This window comes from Rattus norvegicus, chromosome 8 (assembly GCF_036323735.1).
Source record: "Rattus norvegicus strain BN/NHsdMcwi chromosome 8, GRCr8, whole genome shotgun sequence".
Taxonomy (NCBI): Eukaryota; Metazoa; Chordata; class Mammalia; order Rodentia; family Muridae; genus Rattus; species Rattus norvegicus.
Window position 1 is genome coordinate 130,699,950 of NC_086026.1, and position 12,265 is coordinate 130,712,214.

The window sequence follows — 12,265 nt, forward strand, 5'->3', positions numbered from 1 at the left end:
CAATTAAAATGTTTCCTTCTGTATCAACAAAGTTTTAAGTGTTTCCCAACAAGCTGTAAGGACAAGCTATGTACAACTGAGGGTTCTCTTTCAGATAGAGTCCCAACTTGGGCATGGAATTCTGTGGACTTAAATCCTGGCTCTTCTGCTTACTGCTCACGTGACAGTGGAAAAGTGTACTTGATGGGGTTACTGTGAAAACTGCGAGGTGATAGTGCAAAGTGCAGAGTTCAGGCTGGAGCACAGAAGAGGCCCTGTGTGTGTGGTGGTGATGGTGATGTGCTGGTGGCAATTTGGGACTGGAGCACATGGAGGCTGTTTATGTGTTGTTGGTGATGATGATTTTAGGGTGTAGCACATAGAAGGCGTTCTCTGTTTCTTGGCTCTGATGGTAATTTTAGCCTAGGGCTCTGGGAAGCTCTGTTTCCTGTACTGGTGGTTGTTGTTGATTTTATGCTGGATCGTGTTTTCCAGTGCAAGTGCACACATGCACCTCTGTGTGTGTGGACATGTGCCAGTGTGTACATGTGTGAGTGTGTGTACACAAGCTTGTGTGCGTGCGTGTGTAGTGGTGACTTTAGGTCCCAGCTCTTACTGTTGCCCTTAGGAAGCTGGTGTACACCAAGTGCAGGTTAGATATTTATAGCTCAAGATTATCTTCCCTGCTCCCATTTAAAAACAAACAAAAACATATCTATTCACTTTACATCAACTATGTCATTTGAAAGCCCACCATTTATAGAATCAACATGGATGCTCCCATTCCTAAGATCTGAGGTACTGCCTCTGTGTTTCCCTTCAGAGAAAAACACACAAAATCAACCTTTCCTAATGTCTTTTTCTGAGTGGCGTTTTAAGGAACTGTCCATTTTTCCTAACTTCCTGTGCATTTCCTTGAGTGACTGTGAGGCCTTTACTGTTGGGGCTGTACTCTGCGTGGATGCTCCTTGTTTGTCACCAAGCTGTCTGCAGCGTTGTCTCCTCCGTGTCTGGCTTCTGATGGTGTTCCCTCACAGTTGTACTTTCTTCCTGTCCTCCTGTCAGCCAATTCTCTGCCTAACGAGGGTGCTTTCTTATTCAGAACTCTATGCACCTCACAGAATCTCCTTCACTCCTAGAATATTTAAGACTAAAACTCCTCTGACACAGGTTAGCCTCTCCACATTGGGCATGACCAGGCCTTCGCTATTCAACTTGAAGCCTTTCCTCATCTTCGTTCTCTTACTTACACCTGCCTTGTTCACAGTGTGGCTTTATTTCTAATCAGCTGTTGATTATTAAGTTAAAATAGAGTCTGTATATTACCATGTATTCAGATTTTTCAGACTTGTTTATGTCCATCGTGAAGGTAATTGTTATAGTTGAGTTCTTGAAAGAATGTATTTCAAGTTGGGGCCAGAGGTCTATGTACATTTTAAGGTCAAGCTCACGAATTGTTCAAAATCGTTTGCATTTAGAGTTTTTTCTTCACTGCTTCTGTTACCTCTGACATTATCTTCTACTGTGATGATGGCTTCATTTTATTCCTGAAGGTTTGTGAGCTTTTGCTTTGACAGTTTTGAGGTAGAGTTACTAGATACAGGTGCGCTGCAAACTGCTCTGCCTTCTGTTCTTGCTTAGTTGTGTGTGGTCTAGAGAGGGCCACGCCTGTCTTTGGATCGGCACCTGTGGCATTCCCTCCCCTTCCTAACAGTCCAGACCCAGGGCTTCCTTGGTCCTTGGGGTATGGATCTTGCTCTACCTGCATTTGTTGAGATCAGTCGTGGTTGCAGATGTGGGGTCTTCGTACACATCTCTTCTGACCTGACTCTGCCCTGGGTGGTGGGGTTTTCCTTTCCCACCGTATGCTTCATCCTCAGCTAGCTGGGGAGGTGTAAGCCATTATTTTAGTTTTTTTAAAATCTACAATTAATACTTATCTCTATTGTCTTCTAAAATACTTTAAAATCCTGATTCCTCACTATTAACTAGTATGTGGTGATTTTATAACTGAGTTGACACTTTATGTAGTCAGATGTTGATAATCATCCAGATGTTAGCACAAACGTTGCTGTACTCCTCTCAGTTGAAGTCTGTTCTTCTACCACAGTTGAGTCCTTCCTTTTGGGAAACATCGCTTGGTTAATGCTTCCTTGGGGCTGGCTCACTGCTGTGTGTGACCACGAGAGTCATTGCTGAGTTAAACCTCTGGTTCTTCTCTCTCAGCCATGAAGATGTCCTCCCAGTGTCTCTAAGAAGCTGTTGCTGTCACTGAGAAGTCAGATGTCTACCTTACAGCGCCTTCTGCAGATTTCTGCTTTTCTCCTGGGGCTTCTGTGTATTATTATGCTTAGGCTGCTGGGCTCCCTGGCCTTTGATTCGCACTCTTGCATGAACTTGGAAAATTCTCAGCTATTAATTACCTCCTCAGATATGTGTTCCTCATTTCCCGTGTCCTTTTGAATCTGCTGTGAGCGTCGTGTTAGCATCTCCACTCTGTCTCATCTTATTTCTTGGTATTTTCTATCTCAGCTTAGAGACAAAAATCTGTCTTCATATTTTATATTTTACTATAACGAATTACATTTGTTTTAGTTCATGTATTACATACAGAGGTCTTGGCTTTATATTTATTTCATGAATTCTCTTACATTTAATTTCTTAAATGTATCCGTGTTTTTTTTGTTTTTTTTTTTAATTACAGTTTATTTTTCACTTTTAGAAGTTCCCTTTTATTTTTTTTTTCACAAGATTGTCTAGCATAATGTTGCCTATTTCTGTTCCCTGGTCATAGTTTGGAGTTGGTTTTATGAGGTACATTTAATGTGCAAGTGGGTGTGGTGTGTTGTACATTCCCAGTATCTGCATTCTGATTTACTCTGTGTTAGGGTCTTGCTCCTGGCACTTTAACTTCCTTTGTGGGTTTTATTTGTATTAGTTTTGAAACATTGTTCAGGAATTCTTTTAAGTTACATTCTACAGAAAGGAGTTGTGCATTTCCACACATCTTCCTCTCACCTTCGTCTGAACAGTGGATTTCCTTCTTGTTTCTCACTGGGCATGGCCTGTGAGCTTTCTTGACCTACCGTCAGTAGCTGCTGCCCACTGTGGCCAGCCCCGTGAGCCTAGTGCAGCTCACAAACAACGCAGGGAGCCGTGAGGCCGCCAGCTGTTTGTCCCCACGGTCCCTGCTCTCACTCTGGTTTTAGCTGTCAAGCATCCATGTTTATATTTTGCCAGTCCACTCCTAAAAATGTCTTACATGGTATTATTTTCATCAGGAGAGTCGTTCATTCCTGTGACGCGAGCGAGCTGGCCAGCGCTGGTCTCCGGTGTGCACTGAGCCAGCTTGTTTTCAGAAGCACAGGTTCTGTCCATTGCCAGTTACGTCTCATCAGTACACTAAGAGGCTGGGATTGTTTTGTTTTATAAATACTGTGGCACCAGCTTGTCATTTGTCAGTGAACCTAGTTAAATTGCTTGTGACTATGTAAGAAACAGTGCTTGTTGGTAACAGCCATCATTACTAGTCCTTGCAACAGTTCGCTTCAGTAATGGGCTCCCTTTCTTTCTTCACAGCCTCATCACACGGATGCTGCAGAGAGACCCCAAAAGGAGAGCCTCTCTGGAAGAGATTGAAAGCCACCCTTGGCTCCAGGGAGTGGACCCCTCACCAGCCACCAAGTATAACATTCCCCTCGTGTCCTACAAGAACCTCTCAGAAGAGGAGCACAATAGCATCATCCAGCGCATGGTGCTTGGGGACATCGCAGATCGAGATGCCATCGTAGAGTATGTCTGCGCTTGTCAGCACTGGGGACAGACTGGGGTCTAGGAGTCTCGATTCCCATGGCCTTTACACACTCTCAGGCCGTGCTGCTTACTTAATACTGTGACTGACCACCTGACAAAGAGCACTCTAAGGGATGAAGGGTTTGTTTCTGACCTGTAGTTTAAGGGGATGTAGTCTGTTTTGGTGGGGAGGTGTGGTGGCAGCATCAGTAAGTCAGCCAGTCACACTGCCTGGCCATCAGGAAGCAGGGAGCAAATAAGAAGTAGAGCCAGGCTGTCAGACCCAAGCCTGTGGGGACAGAGCACAGAGGGAGCCCCCGCCTGGAGCCCCCGGCTGGCAGCCATGCGTCCTTGTCCTCTAGCACCCCTGGCCCTGGCAGGCCCCGTGTGTGAGCCTCTGTGCTTCCTTTCACTCTAGAGGACAGGTAAGCCTGTCAGGTGTTGCCAGGCCTCTCTTGGTGCCTGTGGAGAGGAGTAGAGTAGGGTGGTTAGTGTCAGTGACACAGTGTCTGTGGAAGTGTCCCCATCGTTCCTGGGTCGCACTGTGAGTGCAGAGACCAGTGTCATGACAGTTGAGCATGCATTTTGTGTGGGTGGTTCCAGTGGGGCTGTCACATGCTGCCCCTGGCTGCACTGTACTTAGCAGGATGGGATGAGTGGTCCCAAGCCTACAGGATTTGCTGTCTACTCCTTGGAGCCTTTCTGCACCGTCCCGAAACCTGCATATTACTCAGTTGTTCATGAAGGCTGTCAAAACGAGCCATTCCTACCTTAGCAGTGCAAGCAGGAAAGCGGAGTGACAGCAGCCCTGCTCTGTCTGTCTGCTCTGATGACAAGGCGTGGTCAGAGGTCCTACTGAAAACAGCAGATAGAGCACAGCCACAGGGAAGAGTGGTTACTTCATGTACTCCATGAGACAGGTGCCCCAACTCAGGAAAGCAGCAAAGAGAGGCAACCGTGGGATGGCCACTTAGGTCTGGCTGTAGCATCTCACGTTTTCTGACGTGGGAAAAAGGTTGATACAGGCTGGGCATGTAGGGCAAACCTCCATGTTGGCCAGTGGGAGCTCTATTTTCTGGGAAGGGTCGTATCTGTAGTTAGGATAAAAATAAATATTTGCAAGAATAAAGCCAGGCTTTTGAACTTGGCTCTCGTTTTCTGCAGGGTCCAGATGCTTCTGAGTTTTCATAAGTTTGTGCCCAGCATTTAAATGACCTGAGGAAACACAGGACACTTGTCGATTCTCTATAGTGGCCTCACACCCAGACTCCTCGTGCTGCTTCTCTATAGTGGCCTCACACCCAGACTCCTCGTGCTGCTTCTCTATAGTGGCCTCACACCCAGACTCCTCATGCACACTGCAGTTTGCCAGGCCAGAGGTTTAAAGAAACCAGAGCTGCGTATTCCTAAGCCTTGTGCCGTTGTTCCCTGACTGCCAGCTCAGGAGGTGGGTAAGGCCTACTGCCATGGTGCCTGCCCTGACACGGTGTCCTGTGAGCATTGCTCTTTAAATGGATACAGGAACACATTGACTTTACTCAGGGAGAGGATGAGAGCAGCCTCCTCTTGATTGCACTGGCTCTCCAGTGCCTAAACTGCTAGTGGATGCAAGAGTAGAACTCCTGCAACCATCCTGATTGACAGCTGCTCACACAGTGCCTTAGGTAGCATGGACCTTGCCCTCAGCCGTTTCTCCTCCTCAGCAAAACCCAGCGTCACAGGCCAGCCACGGTTCCAGAAAACACACTGCTCTTGGAAGCCTTAGTGCCTTTTCTTCTGTCCGGGACACTGACACCGTCCATCTGTTGCTGCAGTTTGCTCTTTCCTTGCTGCTCTGAACATTTTTATTCAGTTCCTTTTTTCTTCAGATTTCAGTCACAACCTAAACAACTACAGGGCTTTGTTCTTTCTAGTTTGTGTTTTTCTCATTTTAAAACCTTCCCACATATTGGACATCATTAGATGATACTGTTTTTTAATCTTGTAAAAACCTAGCTGTGCCTCTGATTGTTTTTTGCTTTCTTTCCTCAGAGCCCTGGAAACCAACAGGTACAACCACATCACCGCCACTTACTTCTTACTTGCTGAAAGGATCCTGCGAGAAAAGCAAGAGAAAGAAATACAGACCAGGTCTGCAAGCCCCAGCAACATCAAGGCCCAGTTCAGGTGAGAAAAACACCTCACTGATATTAGTGAGTTAACATTTGACACAGAGAACTGTTTGTTGATGGTTCATAGTTCTCCAAGTAGGAGGGTCCTTGCCCTCATGATGTGGACGGCTGCTTTCCACTGAGGTTACACCATGCTGCTCTGCTGTATGCAGCGGTGGGAGTTCCCAACACCTGGGCATCTCACTCTTGCTTCCTTCAGGATTTCCTCCAAGAGCAGTGAGGTAACCCTATGGTCACTTGGAAGAATTTTTTTTTAAGTAGGGAGCATTTAGGCTTTCAGAAGTTGGACCATCAGCTCAGTTAGTTGCTTACTCTCAGGAACATAACAGCTCTGGTTTACCTGAGTACCACCATTGACCTCCTGAGGCTGTGAGGAGGGGCTCAGTGAGTTAGACCAGAGCCCTCACTGAAGACGGTCCTCAGCCTTGCTTGGCAGAATGAACCCTTACTGTCCTTCAAGCCTGGGTGACCAGTCTTGGTTCTTTACCTGCAGAAGAGGGTTGTCATGACACCTCTTTTGTTGACTAGATTTCACAACATTCCCACACAGCTCTGGGTGACTGACTTTAACTAAGCAGTGGCTTCTATGCACTCAGTGGCATCAACCTTTGACAGTTTCATTTGCTGCTCTGTTCTGTTCAGATGTGGTCTCTGCCCTGTTGGGCTCTACTACTTGTTGCCGTTTTGGACAGGCGAGTCACATATGCTGAGGAAAGATGAGCAAAGAAACTGTGGTTTTTCACACAGTGACAGCTGTGGGGGAAGAGCTCTCACTCACAGGTGTTTGTGGTCCTCTGGGTTTTGCTTTAAGTTGTGGAAACAGGAGAAGATCCAAGCCTGCATCCTGCCATGCTGTTCCTGCTTCTCCATGGCGCCTTGCCTTAGCTTCTACTGCAGGCCTTACTTGCAGGCCTGCAAGCCCCACTGTTTGGCTATTTCCCCACTTGGTGGCCTTATCAGCCCCAGTGAACACCCAGCTCCGGCAGAGGCAGAGGCAGAGGCAGAGAGAGAGGCAGAGAGGCAGAGGCAGAGGCAGAGGCAGAGGCAGGCAGTTCTTCCTCCCTACAGTTGCGCCAACTTGGGGGAAGATGTCTGGGTAACATTTACAAGTGTAGGTCACAAAGTAGCTATTGTAAGTGCCTCTGGCGTCATTATAGTTCTGAGGGCTACCCTCCCCTCGGGTAGTTAGAGAACTTGCCCACACCAGCAATTCCACATTGAAAGACAGCGTTTAATTAACAGTTTTGCTATCCAGTACCCTTGTGTGGGAATTTGTACCAGCAGAGCTATTTGTTAGAGAAGAGGTTTGTCTCCAGACCCTGCCCTTTAAGTTCATTGACCCATTTCCATGTCTTCTGATCAGTGCTGAGCTTGCACAGCATCCTTTAAGTCTGTGCTGGACAGTCCAGGTGGATCTTATCCACACTGTGCGCATAAGGCTGCAGTGCACCCATGTGCGTACGTAGATGTTCATATGTAGATGGTCTGTGTGTATGAATGTGTCATATGAGCCTCTCCATGTATGTAGGTGTGCATGTGTATAATTGAATGTGTGTAGCATTTGTGTCTATGTGAGACTGCATCTAGATTATGTGTGTAGGTATGCATTCAAGTAGATGACAGCATATACATGTTTGTAGGTGTGAATGTGGGCATGGATGCAGGTGTGCGTGTGTGTCTGGATATATGCGTGAGCACGTATGCAGGTGTGCGTGTATTCAGGTATGTGTATAAGTGTGGTGTTGAAGTTCACAGTGAGCTTGGGCCTCCCCCAGCATCTGTCTGCCCCATGTTTTTTCTGACAGCTGTGGTATGATGTGTGAATTCTGTCCTAGCTCCGTGTGCATGCAACTTTATGAAGGCATGTATGTCATGGCTTCCTTGTGGGGTTCAAGGACACCTTGGGTTTTGGTCCTCACTTGTACCTTTTTGAAACAGGGTCTTCTCTGCCATCTGTGGGGGTGTTGCTGGCCAGTGATTCTGGAACTTCTCCAGTCTCCATCCACCACCTTGTGATGGTGCTGGACAACGTGTGCTCTGCCTGCCGCACCTGACTTTCCATGGGTGGTTAGTGTGTGAGAGCAGGTTCTTAGCACTTGGGCAACAAACCCTGATCTGTTTGTCTCCCCAGTACCGGCCAGCAACTCCATGACAGTTTCTTTTTCCTCTGTCACACAGGCAGTCGTGGCCAACTAAAATTGATGTTCCCCAAGACCTTGAAGATGATCTCACTGCCACCCCTCTGTCACATGCCACAGTCCCGCAGTCTCCTGCTCGGGCTGGTGACAGTGTCCTCAATGGCCACAGGAGCAAAGGCCTGTGTGACCCAGCCAAGAAAGATGAGCTCCCGGAGCTGGCGGGGCCAGCACTGTCCACTGTTCCACCCGCAAGCCTGAAGCCCGCAGCCAGTGGGCGGAAGTGTCTCTTCAGGGTGGAAGAAGATGAAGAGGAAGATGAGGAGGACAAGAAGCCTGTGTCCCTGTCCACGCAGGTGGTGCTGCGCCGGAAGCCATCAGTCACCAACCGCCTGACATCTCGAAAGAGTGCCCCGGTGCTCAATCAGATCTTCGAGGAGGGCGAGTCTGACGACGAGTTTGACATGGACGAGAACCTACCACCCAAGCTGAGCCGGCTGAAGATGAACATCGCGTCACCAGGCACAGTGCACAAGCGCTACCACCGCAGGAAAAGCCAGGGCCGTGGCTCGAGCTGCAGCAGCTCTGAGACCAGCGATGATGACTCTGAGAGCCGCCGGCGGCTGGACAAGGACAGTGGCTTGGCTTACTCGTGGCACCGGCGTGACAGCAGTGAGGGGCCACCAGGCAGTGAGGGCGATGGTGGCGGTCAGAGCAAACCTAGCGGCGGTGGTGGTGTGGACAAGGCGAGTCCAGGAGAGCAGGGCACGGGCGGCAGTGGCCAGGGAGGCTCAGGTGGGACCCCATCGGGTACAGCAGGTTCCTCCAGGCGCTGTGCAGGCCCTGACTCCTCCTCATCCTCCCCCGCCTCTGCCGCTCCACGTGGTGCAGAGCTTGTGCAGAGCCTCAAACTCGTGAGCCTGTGTCTAGGCTCGCAGCTCCATGGCGCCAAGTACATTCTGGACCCGCAGAAGGCCTTGTTGTCCAGCGTGAAGGTGCAGGAGAGGTCCACTTGGAAGATGTGCATCAGTGCCCCAGGCCCCGGCCCCTCTGCTGACCTTGACCCTGTGAGGACCAAGAAGCTGAGGAACAACGTGCTCCAGCTACCTCTGTGCGAGAAGACCATCTCCGTGAACATCCAACGCAGCCGCAAGGAAGGGCTGCTCTGCGCCTCCAGCCCCGCCAGCTGCTGCCACGTCATCTGAGCTGTAGCGTGCTCACTTCATCTGTTCTGACGTGACAATGCATGGTCTTTGTGCATGCTGCTACACGCTACTTTTCTTTTCCAGCCGAAAAGTCTACTGTGTGATTTTACATTCATGATTTTCAGTGTGGATGACCAGGATGAAGTTGTGTATCTGGAACCCAACGTAATGGAGCGCTTAGAAATTCATGTTCTGCACTTAACCTGGAGGGAAATGCTCTCGTTTCCTTGTGAAAAGCCCAAATTCCTGTCCTGACCTCCGGTGATAGGGAAACTCGATGCTCTGAGGCCCACTGGTGCCCGAGACAGAACCAAAGCAATAACGTGGTGATGCGATGCCCACAGGCCAGCCGCCCGGGGCCTGTGCACCGAGAACCTTAGAGCCACAGTCTGAGCGCCCACACCTGTTTGTCTTAAATGACTGTGAACGCAGTTGGGGCTCTCATATCTTCATTGACAGAAGTGTTCTTGTTTGTAGTAGGTGAGATCAGCTACTTAGTTTGTGAGGCAGCTTACCCCATAGAATTACAAGGAGACAATCTTTTGTGAGGCGATGAGGTGAACTCAAGTCTTAACTCTATTTAGAGTGTGTATGTCTGTCTGACAGAACAAAAAAAGAGGCTCTGTGTAAGTTTCCCCTGAGGACACAAGGCGGGGTTTCCTTCAAACCTGTGTGGATCGAGAAGCACAGGGCCTGCTGCAGTAGCCACAGTGCACACAGGTGGCAGGCAGCAAAGTCAGAACTTCCTGGGGTGGCTTTCCAGGAGCTCGGTGGTGAGGTGGCCTCGGGTTTCTTCCATTCCATGGCAGCGTTTGGCTCAGCTGTGAAGAGCAGCTGATGAGAAACTACTCAGGAAGGGTAGTGCTCGGGAGTCTATTCTGCTGCCTTCCTACCACACACTGAACGCAGAGCTCTAGCTCGTCCTCTCCCTACCAACGACTCCGGACTGATAGCTGTCTCCTCTCCCCAGGCATCCTCTCTCGATGCCTGTCCTCCCTGATCTTGGGAAGCCCAGATGCTGGGCTTTCCACGGTGCCCTAGGGGGTTTGTAAGCAGTGTTCAAGCGGCCTGTGGGGCAGGTGCAGCTGGCCAGGGTCCTCTCCTCACTCTTCAGCTGCTGTCCTGTTTCTGAGTGACAGCTGCACCTGAGCGTGAGTCAGAGCAGGCAGGACACAGGCCACCACTTTTCTTCCGTGCTCAGTGACTGCTTCTTTAGGGTTAGTGTATATTACTCAGAACTTCACAGTGTAACCCGACTTTACTAAGTAAAATGATACTTAAGATCCTTCCTAGAGCTAGCTAACTGCTTGTGCTTTAAGCTGCAGTCCCTCAGTGTGACAGTCACACAGTTGAGAGCTGTGAGGGTAGACGTGAGTGAAGCCATAGAGCACATTTGCTTGAAATCCTTAAGCAGGGACCTTCCAAGGGCCAGAAGCCAGTGTGGCTCTCAGTGCAGAGCCACATCGGTGTGAGCCAGGAGAGATGTCTATACGGGGCATTGCAATAAACTGTCGCAGCTGCTTTCCAAGTAATGTACATACTCCTCTGTGGTCACGTCCAGCCTCGGAGCAGCGCCTCTGAACTCAGTCGTACGCGTTTGGTCTCCAGTGGTTTTTATATTCAGGTGTATATACGGTGCTCACTTTAGATCAGCAGTGTTGGCCATTATACTGCAGAGCTGGGTCATAGCCTTATTAGTTGTGTGTGGTTGGTGACCCTCTGGGTACACAAGTGTCTGTTGAGTGCTGTCTTACCCATTTGTTGACAAGTGGATGTCTGTGCATGTGTTGTGTGTCATGGGATGTCGTCACAGAGGGAGGGAGCAGAACCATCACACCAATAGTGGACCAAACTACTTCCTTGCTCTAACCAGTGACTTGTCCCCTAACCTGTCTTCAGAAGTCACATAGAGTTACAGTAGTGTATAAATTAAATATTGTGGGAAAAGTTAGTCTTGTATTTTTCTGTGTGTATATATATATAATTATGTACTTCTGGAATTCTATCTGTATTTAAAGATGTGACAATCTTGACACCAATTTTAAAAGTCCTGAGCCTGAACTAAGATGTCTGAGGAGTCAGAGTTGGTGTGTCTGAGAGCATACACTTGTCAGCCGATTGGTCAGCTGCCTCTAGTCTGGCCAGTCTTTTTCCTTGTGTGAACATTGACAGGTATGTGACAGATGGGAAATAATCTAATAATAAAGTGACATACTGGTGTTCAGCAATAGAAGCCGGGTCTGTGTTCTTTTAATGATTACAGCTTTATACATGCCCAGTCCAGCACTAGGAGATGCAGTTTGCTTCCCACGGGCCCTCAATTCCTATCACTTGGTGGGGTTGAAAAAACAGTCCTGCCCACCAGTGTCGGGTGGCCCCAGAGAGGCCTAGTACACTATCCGAAGGGCAGCATTTCCTTTAAACCATCAGGACAGAAGGAATTCAGAACTGAATTCTGTTTCATCTGCTTGGCCTTACGTTAGCAAACAAAGCAATTAGAATTGCCACAGGCTCCCACGGTCTGCTTTGTGTGGCTGCACATGTTCTGCCCTTCCTTGACTGTGGTACCAAGGTCTGCCTCCCCCGGCAGCCGTGGGGCCTGTCTTAGTCATCACAGGCCACCTTAGCCAAAGCTGTCCCCGCTGCAGCCCACTTTCTCACATTGCTGGCACACCTAGGTCCTCTTACTGCTGCGTCTGTTGGTCAGCATAGCCTCCATTTGCAAAATCCAGGAGGCAGATCTTGGAATGTCTTGGGGGGCACCTCACGTGGTGCACGATTTGACTGTTACATAGTCCAGTGGGTTTTAGAGCATTCAGTGGGATTGTGTAGCTATTTCCACAATCTGTTTTCACACATCCAAAACAAGGTCTTGTGTCAAGAGCTGCTTTTCTTTTCCTCTGCTTCACCCCTGGGCTGAAGCAGTCACAGCCCAGGCTCCAACATGCGTCTCTCCTGTGAGAGAATTTGCTAAGTTGGGGCT

General features: G+C 48.9%; 1 protein-coding gene across 3 annotated transcripts in view; it reads left to right on the forward strand.

The window, feature by feature from the left end:
• The window catches only part of Snrk (SNF related kinase), a 54,258-nt gene extending 42,746 nt beyond the window's left edge, over window positions 1–11,512 (forward strand). For 2 of the 3 annotated variants that reach the window (XM_006244062.4, XM_039080738.2), the window contains exons 4-6: window positions 3,559–3,771; window positions 5,803–5,937; window positions 8,121–11,512. In XM_006244062.4, the coding sequence (XP_006244124.1) occupies window positions 3,559–3,771; window positions 5,803–5,937; window positions 8,121–9,282 (1,510 nt within the window). In that variant the 3' untranslated portion in view covers window positions 9,283–11,512. 3 annotated transcript variants of the gene reach the window in all.
• The last annotated feature ends 753 nt before the right edge of the window (window positions 11,513–12,265 follow it).